Raw genomic sequence first — 15,986 nt, 5'->3', positions numbered from 1 at the left:
GGTGTTGGAATTCAAGGTAAATACCTATACTTAACTTACTTAACTTCCTTTTTTTCTTTCTCCCAAGTTGACTATCTCTGTCCACATTGTACTGCCCAAAGTTGGAGGACAGGTGACACAAGAAATGTAAAACTGTCCTTCCTTTTCCCTTCAATGCAACTCTTATTATGCTAGTACTAGGTGCTGTTTATTTTTTTGCAAATGCATTTTCATGTGTGGATATTTAAGTTGATGTTCATGTGGGGAGATGGTCAATGGAGAGTCTGACTCTTCCATTTTGTTCTGCCCTCCCTTTCCTATATTTCTGATGAACTAATTTTATTTTAAATATCCTCCCACTTTTCAGCTTGCTTGTCAAACTACTAATATCCTGCTCAAACTTTTTTTTTTTTTGATTGGGCCTGGGGTTTGAACTCAGGGCCTCATGCTTGCTAGGCAGGCACTCTACCACTTGAGCCACTCTGCCAGCTCCTGCTCAAACTTTTTAATAAAATTTTACTACCTTTCACAACAGGAGCATTATTTATTGTCCTATTTTTATCTTTTCATACTCCTGTTAATTCATGAATCACAGTCTTCATTTGTTACTTATTTATATTCTGATAAAATAAAAATTCCTTATCATCAGATACATACTAACCTTTGACACTCAAAGAGTGTAATATATTCATTGGCACATTGCAGACACTGAAAAAATATGCTAAGTACTGAAATTTGTAGAATCAAGAAATCTTAATTGACAGTAGTAGATAAAAATTGGTGCAACATCTTGATAGAGCAAAAAACAAAAGCAACAGCACATTTGAAAGAAAGCTGCATGTACTCACGTGTATCACCGAGCAAAGCTTTCTGAAGTAATGTTCCACATTATAAGGAAGGGTAAGTTAAATTCAGAAGAGATTCCTGGGAAATTCTTCTTAATGTGGACATTTTCAATTGCATTTTTAAAAGCAATTGAACAGATGATACAAACAGTGATAAGGAGGAAATGAAATAAAAGACACCAGAGACTTTCAGGACAGAAAGGACCTTTAATGAGGACAAAAGTCACAGAACAATGACGAGAGTTTGAATTGGTGGCCTTTTTATTCATACTTTGTTAAGGTAAAAGCTAGTTTAGGTAGAACTCACAATGTGAAATATGCTTTTTACTTGTAGGGATGAAAATTATTTAAGGTTTTCCTGTAAGTTGTATAACATCATACTTTAGTGTTTATATATAGGCTGCACTGCACACAAATTACAATTTTTTTATGGTCTTTTACAAAAGCTCTCCAATGAAGAGTTGACAAGATGGTCAAGACATCGAATTCTTGTTGTAATAATCTCATATTCATGTAGGGAAGAGATTTTCTTTTGGAGCCTAGAAAAATATGTGTGCAGAAATTTCTTGAATACTGAGGAGAAACACCCAACATAGTTTGGATTTCTTTTTGCACAAAATCTGTGGGCTTTGTAGTAATATTGGTATCATTATCAGTAAAACCCTCATGTTTCTCAGGTTTTCAATAAGTGCTCTCCACTTCCTCTGTTTGTGTAGGATTGTCTTCTCGTCTTTGATCCTGGGGGAAAAATTAACCACTTTTACATCATATCATGTTTCTTAAAATCATAGTATAGAAAAATTTAATAACACATTTGCTCTATTTCTGTCTCATTCCTGCCTCAATTTACTTTATTAATTTCTAGTGGATCACTTGTAACTTTTGGTATACTTAACAATATTTACAATCAAAATATTCATAGTTGTCTTAAACATAAACAGATGCCAGTACTTCAAAATTCACCCTGACCTTTCACGATTATTTCTCAATAATGACCCATTCCTTCCCTTCCAAATAAATGTCATTTTGTCTTTTAGGTAATCAATTCTTTCTTTTCATTGTAGTTTTACCAGCTAAATTTGCATCCCTAAACAGTACAATTCAATTTGAGTTTTGCTTGGTTTCAAACTTTATATGCTGGTGTATTTAATTTTAATCATTATGTAGAATTTTAATAGAGTTACTTACCCTGATTTATTCACCACTCACATTTATGTTGTTTCCCCTTTGGAACTGATATAAATACAGTTATACATTCTTGGAAATGTATCTGATACATTTGCGCAAACCTTGGGTACATACTAAGGATTTAAATTACTGGTCATAGGGTTCTGTACATCTTAGCTTTTAGGAAGTAATACCCAAAAGATTTTCAAAGTTGTTGTAGTATTTTATATTATAACTAGGAATATGAGAGATGTTTCTTTTACCTGTAGACTTTGTCATCACTTGGAGTTGCCAATAGTTTGAAATTTAGCAATTCCATTAGGCTCTTATTAAAATATTTCATTTAGCTTTAATTAATTTTGATGTTATTTTAAAATGATAGGATTTGTGTGACATTTTAGCATTTTCCTCTATTCTCCTATTTTGTTTCCCTCCTTTACCTGTGTTTTTATATTAAATACTTTATGTATGTTACTTAGGTTCTTTAATTTTAAACCACAATTTTGAGATTTCTTAGTCTTTAAATATGAATCTAATTTATCACCATCAATTTCAGTTACATGCTAATTTCACTCAAATACAGCAGTTTTGCTCCCTCATAGTTCTCTTCCCTCCCTCCTTCTTTGTTATTATTGTTGCATATTATATCTGTATGTTCTGTACCCAACAATACTGTGTTGTAATTACTGATTTTATGTTATCTGTTAAAGTTTAAGAGAAAATATACACTCATTAAGCACTGGTTGGCAAACTACTGACATATGAGCCAAATCTGGTCTGCTGCCTGTTTTTATAATAAAATTTTATTGAAAAAAATACCAATTCATTTATGTATTATCTAGGGATACTTTCATGTTAGAAGATAGAGTAGTTGTGGCACATAAAATTAATGTTGCTATTGACATGAACTTAGACTAAGGAGATTATCCTGAATTATTTGAGTGAGCCCAGTGGAATTTATGCAATTGTCTTTTAAATCTTTTTTTTTGAGAAGGATCTCACTGTGTAGCCCAGGCTGGCCTAGAACTCAAGATTCTCCTGTTTCCGTCTTCTAAATTCTGGAATTACAGATATGCACTACCATGTCCAACTTTTACATCAGTTAAAGAAGACATACTAATACTGATTTTTATAATCACCTACAGTTTCTTTTACTGATGCTTTTTATTCATGTGCATTTGAATTTCATCTAATATAATTTCTTTTCAATGTAAAGTACTTCCTTCAGTGTTTCTGGTAAAGCAGCTCTGCTAGTAATAAATTCTGCCTATGTTCATCTGTCTTTATCTTCATTTTTGAAGGATATTTGCAAAGAATACAGAATTCCTGCTTTGTGGTACTTTAATAAGCACTACCTTGTGGCCTCCATTGTTTCTGATGAGAAGTCAGCAGTCAGTTAAACTGTGATTTTCTCGTTTATAAATCTGTTTTCTTGCTATTTTCAAGATTTTCTCTTTTTTATCAGTTTGAGGTGACTCTGTGTTTACTGAAATTAGAGATTGTTGAATTCAAGGATTATAGAAGAATGTTTTCCATTAAATTAGTCAAATATTTGGGCTTCATTCTTTAATTTTTCTCTTTCTCTCACTCGTGTGGGACTTCCACTATACATTTAATGTGTCCTAATGGTTTTTTAAAAAAATTTTTAAATAATTATACAAAATAATGGGTTTCATTTTGGCATTTTCATACTTGCACACTACTTTGATTATATCCACCTCCTCATTCTCCTTCCCCTCCTCCCTTTTACTCCCAATTGTTCCCTTTTTGCTTTCATGATTTAAAAAAAAATCTAAATTCTTTGAGAGAAAATGCATTTTTTGTCTTTCTGAATTGTCTTACTTCACTTAACATAATATCCAGTTCTATTCATTTTCTTGCAAATGACATAATTTCTCTATTTTCATGGCTGAATACTACTATGTTGTGCATCTCTACCACATTTTTAAAATCTATTCATCTGTTGCTGGGTACCTCAGCTGATTCTATGACCTGGCAATTAGGAGTAGTGCCACAATAAACATACCCATGTTTATGCAGATTTACTATGCAGGTTGTCTGCATAGTAAGCTGACTTTGATTTCTTTGAGGGGGATGTACCCAAGAGTATAGAAGAATCATATGGTAGCTCACTTTTATTTTTTTTGAGGAACCTCCATACTGATTTCCATAGTGGTTGTACAGTGTATAAGGGTTTTAATTTCCCTGCATCTTTGCCAGTGTCCCAATGGTTTGTTCATTTCTTTTTTCTCCCTCTTCTTTAGATTAGATTATCTCTTTTGTGCTATCTTCATGTTTGTTGATTTTTGTTTTTTAATTAGCTCAGATCTGCTCTTGAGCCCCTTTAATGAGTTTTTCATTTCAGGTACTCTATTCTTAAATTCCAGGATTTCCACTTAATTTTAAAAACAATTTCTTTCTCTTTCAATGATAGCCTTATTTTATGAGTCATTGTTGTTATCCTTTAAGTGTATTTGCTTTATTTAGGTTTTCTGAAGTCTTTTTTTGTTAAGTCTAATATTTGTCCTCTCCTTCTACCAAAAGTCTATGTCTCAAGTGCTCTTTTCAAGGGTATATGTCACTATTTTTTCTTCTTTGTTATTTTGCTGTTGTTTAAAACTGGACATTTTAGATAATAAGATTATTTATCTTCACATGGGGTGGCCATGTCTTTTTAGTGACCTGTCTGTACAAATTGTGCAGTGTCTGTTTCCCTTGCTGTTTGGTCTCTTATCTATCTATTAACTATTTTCCATTATTACTATTTTTTTTCACTTTAAAGACTGGTTTCTTAGGCTTTTCCACTTGGTTAGCATAAATGCTCAACCAATTTAAACACCTTGTTATGGCCTTAACTGTACTCCTGTGTCTTAGAATGTGACGATGCTTGGAAATAAGGTCTTTAAAGATATGACGTTGTTCAGTTGAGACCTCACTCAAGATGACTAAGATAAGAGATTTACACATAGACACACATAGAGGGAATAACATGTAAAGACTCAGGGAGAAGACAGTTATCTGAAACCTAGGGAAAGAGACTTTTAAGAGAAACTAATCTTGCCAAACTTTGATCTTGAACTTCTAGCCCTTAAAGCTGTGAGAATATAAATTTCTCATGTTTAAGTCATAAAGTGTATGGTATTTTATTATGGAAGCACTAGCAAAGTATTATGTATGACTTCTATTCTTTCCCAGAGATCAGTGTAACTTGAGGAATATTTTCAAAGGTTAGCCCATTTTTAAGTCTAGCCCAACTTTTATTTTTTGAAAGGCTTCTTTTTTCACCTAGGGTTAAGCAGTGTTTTAGGACTGTCACTAATTTCCTTCATGTATGAATAGCTTTGCAAATGCATACATTCTACCAGAGCAAAAGGGATAAATAGAATATTATCAAGGCCCATTGTAGCTGTCCTATTATCTGAATCTCTCTGTTAGGTTTCTGGTTCTTTATCAGTCAATTTCTTGCCCCAACAGTATGGTGATCTCAGTGGGGCTAAGGGTGTCATTGGTCTTATCTATTTGTTTGCCATTGAATTCTCTATCATTTTAATAATACCCTGATGATGAAACATTCTGTATTCTGTTTCAAATAAAAGTAGCTCTCAGGTAGCCAGGTGCTGGTCCTCATAGTATGATTCACCAAGGTAAAACTTATGCAAAACTGGTCTTAGGAGGTTGGAGGATGAGAGACAGCACCAAACTAACAAGGCACAGACATATATTTTCATTTAAAAAATCAGTATATTTTTCATAAATACTCCTCACTCTGTTATATGCATTGTTGACTTCCAGAATCTTTTATTGACAACTTTGTTCAGCTTTAATAGTGCTTTTCAGGGATATATGTCATGTCCTCAGTTAGCTATTCTGGAAGTCCTAGTCATTTCTTATTTTTCAAAATCAGCAAAAAAGAAAACTGCATTGTGTTTTCTTTTCTTTATAGGTTTGGCTGTGTCGACATCACAAGGACTACATTAAGGGACCATCACTGATTTTTTTTTTTTACTTTTTACTTTACAGTGTCATTATTATTTTGCAAATTTGTTTTCTACTTATAAAATAAAGTAAAAGCAGTAAAGGAAATACCACATATTCTATTTTTATTAGTTCTGAACATAATGTATAGTGTATTTCATCTGTTCATAGAGTGTGCTTACCAGAAATTAACATCTCTTGATTTGAGAAAGGAAACACTTACCAAAGATGAACAAATGCAGATTGAGTATGTAAGTGCAATAGCAAATTCCAAGGGGTAGGAGACCAATAAGATACGTGAAACTTCCCTCCCCAGTTTCTGTAACCAGGAAATAGAGAGATATCTTGCATTATTTTTAGCAAGTGAAATATATTTATGTAAGGAGATTCTAGTACAAAAGTCAAGGAAAAGAAGGAAAATAAGAATAGATAGCCCTCTTTCACTATATGATTTCTCCAGGCATTTTTATTTCTGCTTCACTTCATGCTTTCATTCTTCTCAATTCATTGTCTGTGGCTTCCATCCCTGATTTTCACTTAGCAGTCACAAGTCAAGAATTCAAATGGATTATTAATATTCACTAAAATATAACAGAATTAGTTTTTAACCAAAACTTTTAATCATGAGCTTACCACTAAATCAAATAATTTTCTGAGGAACAATAAAAAATTCACTTTACCTTCTAAAGTCTTCAAAATGCCTGAAAAGAATGATTTTGAAATTAAGATGCTTCTACAGGATTGGTCACTTACTGCTTGTCCATAATTCCTATATGACACTGATTTAAAAGTACACAACTCAACCACCGTCAGAATTGCTGCAGCAATTGCAAGAATCATGCAGAGGATGTTCATAGCTAAAGTGCATATAAACTGGAAAAGGAGAGAGTTCACACTCAGAATAAACTTTGTTTTACTGAAATAAGTCATCTACTTAAAACTCCAACCTACTTTGTGAGGCTTTTCCAAGTGCCTGTATGCTTGCCATTCATGTAAAATACTTTTCTGGTTTGCATGAAACCCAGTTAATGTAGATGAAACATTAAAATATCATCAACATACTAAACATTAAACTTTGAATTCCACTGGGGCTTAAAAATATTGTTATTTTACAATCTTATGGGTCAGCTATAAGACAGCTTAAAGGGTTCCAATGAAAGATTACAAAAGAAAAAATAATGGAAAATGATGACTGCTTATAGAAAGAAATAAAAATGGAGTTAATAAGTTTTAATATTTGGTTTTCATTATCTGAAATTAGTCAATATCTTTGCACTGACATGAGGTTTTCAATCTATAAAATTATAAATTGGACTAATTTCTAAGATCTTTCAGCTATAAAATTCTAAGATTTTTTTTTCTTCCGAATATTTCCACCTATATCATAGATAGATAGATTTTTTTTGGACAAATCCTCTACTTTGTTAAAAGATACAATCTTGTTCCCAAGCTGGATAGTTCAGAAAATGAAGTTGAACAGCACCATAATCTTTATATGTAAAGGCATTAGATTCAATTAACATTGTTTTTTATCATAGCATTCCTATAATATTAAAGGTAAGAATATCAAAGTGAAACAAAAAAACTATATTTAAATTTAGAAGCATTTACTAAGGCAATCATGATTTTAATTAACTACATTAGCTTATATGATCCTAAAATTTCACCTAAATCTTTCATTTATTTTACAGAGAACGTAAATCCCTTCATTGTGTAGACACAATAATTTCATTAAAACCTACTTGTTTACATTTGTGACAAATGATTTGTGGAGATAGCCCAAACATTTCAACTTACCACAGTTCGAGATGGATGCCGTACCGATCTTATTGTCAAGGCTCCTGCAAGGATAAACTGGATATAAAAACATATATGTATAAATATATATTTATAAATACTTATTGATAATGCTTACAAACCTAAAATGTAACTCTCAAAAAACTCCATCTTCTAAGTCAGTGTTTTTATAATTCTAACAGAACCAAAATAAAGCAGCTATAGGAGTCAGGCAAGTTCCCATCATGAAGTAATTATTTATAAAAGATAACAGTTAGTGAAAATAACAGCGGGGTCACTCACAACAGAAATATATAAGGGACAGTGGGCAGGATTCAGGTTATGGTATATGCCAAAGACAGTTTAAGCAGTTCTGACCACATTTGGTTACAAGTCCAATACCTCAGGTATAGCTCATTCAGTTATTACTTCTAATGAAATTATTTGTAATGATGATGCCATCCATTAAAAAGTGTTCCATATTGTGATTATACAAAATATGCCTCTGAACTGAGAAACTACAGTCATAATTAAGGTAGTGGCTGGTATTCATGTTTCACCTTTGTTTTTCAAAAAAAAGAAGTTCCATTATTTTACATCAGGAAGTGTAAAGCACTGCATATTGTTTGGAAGTGAGCTGTACAATTCCCTTGAAATATTCTGTCTTATATGTTTTAGTGGCTTTGGCAAAGGCTGACTTATGGAAAAACAGCGTTCATGCTATGCATTTTATTTAGGAAAGGTAAACTTTGAAGCATACAAACTCTACAATGATAACTTAAAACCTACATATTCTGCACTTAATTTTGTAACAAAAGCTGAGATTTCTAAGAGAGTAGACAATGAAGGCAGAATTAGCTCAGGCTGTAAAGTGAAAATATATTGTGAATTTTGAACTAGAGAGCTAACTACATTACCAAGTCATTTGCTTTATAAAATACCTTTCAAAGTTTATAACCTAAATGACAAGTTTTTCACCAGATTACGTTTGAAAATTTTAGAAATTTATTTTAGGACCTAAATATGCTATTTTATAACATACATAATTAAACACAAAGGGACAAACAACTAATTTAAATTTTTTCTTAAAATTCACTATTTTTCAAAGGTAAAACTTTAATGTTTATGAATTGGTGCATCACTTATCAATCATGATTTGTTTATCTAAATTTTGTCTGAAAACTAAATATTTTCTCTAAGGCAATCATTTGACACTTCTGAGCTAGTGTGTGGATAAAGGCAAGCGATCACTTGCTCTGTTAAGTGCTTTTCTTCAGCCCTTAGACCATCTCTGTCCCAAGTGTGGGCAAAGTGGTTTCTTTGCTCCTTTGGCTATTTGCAGCCATTATTTTCTCTCTAGGTTTGACTCAAAAGTTATCAGATTTTATCACTCACCATCAACCTGTAGTTGAAGTCATCTATTAATTCCTTTCTAATTCATCTCTTTTTGGAGGATTTTAATTCTTGCCTCTCAGATTCTCTTTCCCACACCATCTAATCCTTGCTGAGGTTCTCTGAATTTCTCTTCTCCAATGCTTTTCTTAGTCACTCACTCCTATACCCATTTATATAACTTTAAAATCTCAACTTCTTGTATTCAACCACCACCTGCTATCTTTCTAGTTAATGCCCTTTAGTCTTGAAACTGTAACAATCCTTTTACTACTTATATCTGTTCTGACATCCTCAATTCCCTGTTAAATTCTTCTCTCCACTAGTTGAAATTCCATTGTCAGCCATTGTAAACACTCCCTTGTATCCATTCTCAACTCCTTCTCACCTTTCTTGTTTTATCAGAGTTGCATGGTTTAACCCAAATCCTAATTAATGCAATTTTCCTCCTACTGCATGCCTGCAACTATGTAGCTGAACATGGCCCAAAAAAGAGACACAGCCCATCTCACAAATAATCATGTTCCTAAAGCTTTGGTTAGCTCTTTTTAAAAACGTTATCATTTTTACATTTACTTACATGTGTATAAATTATTTTGGCCACCTCCACTCCCCCACCACCACCTCCTGCTTCTGGGCAGAACCTGTTCTGCCCTCTTGTTCTCTGATTTTGTCAAAGACAAAACATGAGAGATAATAAGAAAAACATGGCGGTTTTGCTAGTTTCAGATAAAAGATAGCTACACAGAGAGATTCCTAGTGTTGCTTCCATGCACATGTGCATTACAACCCGTATTGGGTAATCTGTACCAGACCTCTTCACTACTTCCTGGTCCCCTTCCCATAGTGGCCTCTGCCAGTTTAAGATTACTATAGTCACTCCTCTACAGTGAGCACATCAACCACATTTAAAATTTAAGTTTCTTTCCCTTTCCCTATTCCTCCTGTGCACGTTCTCCCCTTAGTGTGTTACCCAGGTTCAATAATAATACTGCATTTGTTTTAGGTCTATAATCTGCATATGAGGGAGAACATATGAATTTTGGCCTTCTGAGCCTGGCTAACTTTGCTGAAGATGATGTTCTCCAGTCCTATCCATTTACTTGTGAATGGCAAAATTTCATTCTTCTTTGTGGCTGAATAAAATTCCATTGTGTATAAATACCACATTTTCTTAATCTACTTGTCATTAATGGGGCATCTTGGCTATTTCCATAGCTTGGCTATTGTGAACAATGCTGCAATAAACATGGATATGCAGGTGCCTTTGTAATAACCTGAGTCGCATTCCTTTGGGTATAATCCTAGGAATGGTATTGCTGGATCATATAGAAGATCTATGTTTAGTTTCTTAAGAAGCCTCCATATTATTTTCCATAGTGGTTGTACTAGTTTATATTCCCACTGGCAGTGTATGAGGGTTCCATTTTCCCTGCATTCTCGCCAACATTTGTTGTTGGTGTTCTTGATGGTAGTAGCTTTTCTAACAGGAGTGAGGTGGAATCTTAGTGTGGTTTTGATTTGCATTTCCTTTAGGGACAGGGATGTTTAGCATTTTTTCAAGTGCTTTTTGGCCATTTAGATTTATTCCTTTGAAAAGTTCTGACTGTTTCAGTTGCCCATTTCTTTATCGGGTCATTAATTTTTGGGGGAGTTGTTTTTTTGAGCTCCCTGTTTATTCCGGTTATTGGTCCCTTGTCTGATGTATAGTTAGCAAAGATTTTCTCCCACTCTGTGGGTGGCCTCTTCAATTTAGATACCATTTCTTTTGTTGTGCAGAAGCTATTTAATTTCATGTAGTCCCATTGTTGATCCTTTCTCTTAGTTGCTGAGCTGCTGGGGTTCTACTGCGTAAGTCCTTGCCTATACCTATTGCTTCCAGAGTATTCGCTGCTCTTTCCTGTACTAGCTTCAAGGTTTCAGGTCTGATATTAAGGTCCTCAATCCACTTTCAGTTGATACTTGTATAGGGTAATATGCATGGGTTCAGTTTCAGTTTTCTGCAGGCAGATAATCACTTTTCCCAGCAACGTTTATTGAAGAGACTGTCTTTTCTCCATTGTATGTTTTTAGCACCTTTGTCAAAAATAAGGTGGGCGTAGCTACGTGGATTCACATCTGGGTCCTCTTTTCTGTTCCACTGGTCTTCATATCTGTTTTTGTGCCAATACCATGCTGTTTTTATTGCTATGGCTCTAAAGCATAGTTTGAAGTCAGGTACTGTGATACCTTCAGGATTGCTCTTTTTGCTCAGTATTGCCTTGGTTATTCATGGTCTTTTGTGCTTCCAAATTAACTTTAGGGTAGATTTTTTTAAATCTCTGATGAATGTCGTTGGGATTTTTATGGAATTGTGTCAAACATATAGATCACTTTTGGTAGTATAGCCATTTTTACTATGTTGATTCTGCCAATCCATGAGCATGGGAGATCTTTACATCTTCTGTAGTCATCTTCAATCTCTTTCCTCAATGGTTTGTATTTCTAGTGAGTTTGTATGAAAAGTCAAACTTCTTTTCTGTAATCCATGCACTATCTCACTTTCCCTAAGTGATGGTCTCATATTATCTTCTTTCTTCTCCACTTGACTTCCAGGATGCCATCTCTATAGGTTTTCTCTGTGCTTAATGGCTGTCTAGAAACTACATAAGAGTGCTCATAATGACAAATTTAGGAAATAATTATAGACTAATTGTGCAAGAAAGACTAAGGTGAAGACTATAAATATGAAAATCATTCATAGAAATGGATATTATGGCTTATATTGTCTTTGACATATATCTAAGGACAGTTTATTTTATGGTTGTTATTGTGTACTTACTCCTTTATCCACATTTCTTGGAATAACTATTTTAAGCTAAAGATGCTCATACATATTTGTTGAAAAGAGAATTTGAATAAACTACCACAATTCTCCTGAAAACCTTGTTTGGAAACTGTCTTTGCCTTCCACTGCTGGCATGAATATTAAATACTGAATGATTAAAACAATATATATAATCTACTCACAAAAATTCCCCATAAAGCACTTCCTGTTTTATAAGTTATAGGTTCATATGTTCCAAAGACTCCTTTAATTTGTCCCATATATAAAATCAATATGAAATACCACAAGAAAACATGAAAGGTGCCAATCATAATCTGGATAGCCTGTGGGAAGAGAAAGCTATTAGTACTGAAACAATGTAATTTAAAACACAACTCTAATAAATATTAACTGTAACAACCACTTAACATTGTTATGAGATAAAAAGTAAAATAATGCAGTTAATACCATGCATCTCCTGAATTTGTTAGCCCAGAAACAAAGCCTTAACCAATAATGACTAATGTTTTCCAAATAAGAATCAGCCACAGTAGGAGTAAGAGATTGTTCAATAATAGTTGCCAGATCAGTCTTCCTACAGCAGTTTGATTATACCATTGGCTACCCTCCCTACCTATCAAATAATGGTGTGAGGGGGAAAAACTGAGTATTCTTGAGAAAAAAATGTTGCTTCTAATCTCCTTGGATGCAGGAAGGAATATAGTCAACATTTTTCTTGTACCTTAGTAATTTACTAAGAATGAATCACTTTTTAAATCTTATAAATGTTTATCTTTCCCTTCCAGGAATATTTGGTATACAGATTTTTTACACAAGGATGTGAGAGTGAAGAACACTGCAGCATAAAGGATATCCAAGCTGGAGTGGCTTGCACTAGGTTTTCCCACTGAACAAGGCAAAAGTTACAGTAAGGGATGACTATTATTCAACCTTAATTCATATGAATGTAATTATTATTCCAGTAAATACATCTTAGCAAACTTATTTCTGAATTTATATGTGAAATGATACTTCATACACTGAATCATGTTTTAAATAACTCTTTATTTTTTTATTTTTTTAAATTTTTAAATTTTTAAATTTTTTATTTATTTTTTCATTTTTCTTTTATTATTCATATGTGCATACAAGGCTTGGTTCATTTCTCCCTCCTGCCCCCAACCCCTCCCTTACCACCCACTCCGCCCCCTCCCTCTCCCCCCCCCTCAATACCCAGCAGAAACTATTTTGCCCTTATTTCTAATTTTGTTGTAGAGAGAGTATAAACAATAATAGGAAGGAACAAGGGTTTTTGCTGGTTGATAACTCTTTAAAAATGAAACAGCAGGAGATGGTGGAATGGCTCAAATGGTAGAGTGCCTGCCCAGCAAGCATGAGACCCAGAGTTCAAACCCCAGTACCATGAAAAAAAAAAAAAAACAGCATACATTATTTTCATTTTGATATAAACTTTAATAGGAAGCTAATGTTTTAAGAGTTTTAGCTCTTTGTAAAGCAAGTAGTCTATGGATCACATTACTGTAATTGGCTAAATTTAGATACACTTTTTAGAAATTTTTTTAAAAAGAGAAACTATTTTGTTGGTCAAAATCTTATGTATTTTTCTAGATTTAGTATTTAAGTTTCCCACTACATTAAATTTCCAAGGATGGTGCTATTTGGGGAGGTTCTTTTTATTTGATTGGGAGAACATTCCCTATTAGACTGCAAAACCCTTGAGAGGACCTGGACTTGGGTTTTCTCATTGCTGCTATCATCAGTAATATGGTGCCCAGCATAGAGCACACACCCAGTGAGTAACTCCTCTATAAGAATACTGGCATCAAGAATATTGATTCTATATGACTTTCCCAATAGTTAAAAGGAGTAGAATTGAAAAACAATGCCATTGTATATAACTGGATGTTGTTATACACAAAACTACCAAATATACAAGTAGCCAAAGCTTGTAAATAACCCTGCCAGTATGTGAAGGACAAGGTGAATTTTCTTATTAAAACTGTTTCTTAATCCAGAGCCAGGCAATGGGTTCCAGGAGATGAAACTCCCTTGCATTCCACAAGAGAAAGCGCCATGTGTACAGAATTCTGAAAAGAAGATTCTCCCCAGAGCTTTCATTCTATGCCCCCAGTGGTTTGTGACCACAATGTTAAGAACCCCGCTGAGCAGTCAGAAAGAAACCTAGTATCCAAATTCAGAGGAGAAGTTGAAGTCAGTGGAAAAGTTTTTCCCCCTTTAGCTGTGAAAGTACATTAACGATGAACATCATAACTCTTTGATGCTTATGAAACCAGCTGGATAAATGGTAACCTCACGGATTTATAACTTAATGGAAGTTTATAACCATCCTACTGCATAGGCATCAGCACAGTAAGCAAAAGTGATCAATGATAGGTCTCTCTCTCTCTCTCTCTATCACTCACACACACACACACGCATATGTACACACTTACTTTAAAATTTTATTTCTAATTTGTATTTCTCCATTACCCTGTATGTGCTGATTTAATCAGTACATGTGTATCTAAGCATATATTCATTTGTGAAGACATGAGATCAGTCAAATTTGTAGAAGACAGCATGCTAAATTCTTTTTTGCTTTTTGCTGCAAACAAATCTGCCCCTTTTTAGATCCAAAAATACCTTTTAAAAACTGAAAGAGTTTATGATCTTGAATTTAGTCAAAGTGGAATCTTACTTACCCCTAAAGCAAGAACATCTCCTGTAGAGATTTTTGAACTTCCACATCCCATACTACCAGCATTTCCTCCAGTTGATTTTGTTTCTAACCTTTGGTGATATCTTTATTAGCAAACTTCTGCAAAACAATACAGAACACGTAAGTGTGATTTTCTTGGAGAAAATATATAAATTTGATTATATTTTATTAACAAATTCCCCAAACTCAGAAGCAACAGTTTTCTCTATTTTAAGCTTTAATTCTTAAGAGGCATTAACTTGCCACTACCTGTTCTGAGGAACAGCCTCCATAACTAAATGGTCCTTTGTATGACTAAAAAATATGGCATATTAAAGATATTACCTTGGAGTAGTTAACAGTGTCTGTTCTGCAGATGATAACTTATAAAGGACACCTTGAGAAGAATTGTATCAAATTTTCAGTAATGCTTTCAACAATTCATTTGCAATTCATAATCAATTTAACTCAACTCATAGTGCCTTGCTTGCATTTTCAAAATAAAATTTTTGTATTAAACTTTCCAAAAATATGGGCTTGTGGGTTTTTCTCTTGATACATACCTACTACCTCATTCTTCTATATGAAAAGAGCATTAGACAACTTGTCAAAGTTGCTTCTGCAATCTTAAAAGGTGCCTTCTATTTTTTCCTTCAGTATTCCCATATTTCTTCCTAGATCATCTTCATATTTATATTAAGATAAAACCCTGACTGATAATTATATTCCCTGCGAGACTGTATCCCTTTGTAGACCTGAAATTCTGTATGTGCTAGTATGTCATGCATATGTTAATAACGAGTCATGTTTCCTGACTAATGATTTTAAATTTTTAGCTTTTTAAAAAAATTTCTTTTATTCATATGTGCATACAATGTTTGGGTCATTTCTCCCCCCTTCCTCCCACTCCCTCCCTTCCTCTTGCCCCCTTCTTCTCCTCCCCATTACCCCCTGGCTTCCAGGCAGAAACTGTTTTGCCCTTATCTCAATTTTTAGTTTTGATCTTTACGGAAAGGAAGGAATTTTGACAAAATTACATTGCACACTTAAAATCCAATAGCTTGATTATTTTAATGACTCTTTGGTTTCTAAAATTTATTTTCTCAAAGTCTGTTAATGCTACAAGAGCTAATGACGATAACAAAACAGAGATAACAGTATTTAGTAGCTAGAGTAAGCCTTATTCACTCAAAGGCCATCTTTGAGTGGTAACCAAGAAGGCATGTAGACTCATAGGTAACCAAGTTTAATCTGTCATGACTGAATAAAAATCCATAGAATTATAGAATTCATGTAGGGTAACAATGAAAAGCCATAATTATGTTCC

The 15,986-nt window shown here is 33.7% G+C and overlaps 1 protein-coding gene across 1 annotated transcript; it reads right to left on the bottom strand.

Annotated features, from left to right (window-relative positions):
* Positions 1-1,505: 1,505 nt before the first annotated feature.
* Positions 1,506-14,714, bottom strand: Ms4a13 (membrane spanning 4-domains A13). The gene is made up of 6 exons (XM_074063919.1): positions 14,664-14,714; positions 12,144-12,284; positions 7,764-7,820; positions 6,720-6,839; positions 6,190-6,285; positions 1,506-1,562 (listed from the first exon to the last, which is right to left on the bottom strand). Exons 1-6 carry the CDS (start codon positions 14,712-14,714, stop codon positions 1,506-1,508), a joined length of 522 nt encoding a protein of 173 aa, XP_073920020.1.
* Between the last annotated feature and the right edge of the window lie 1,272 nt (positions 14,715-15,986).

The sequence above is a fragment of the Castor canadensis genome, chromosome 1 (assembly GCF_047511655.1).
Source record: "Castor canadensis chromosome 1, mCasCan1.hap1v2, whole genome shotgun sequence".
Taxonomy (NCBI): Eukaryota; Metazoa; Chordata; class Mammalia; order Rodentia; family Castoridae; genus Castor; species Castor canadensis.
This window is presented reverse-complemented; position numbering and strand designations above follow the sequence as displayed.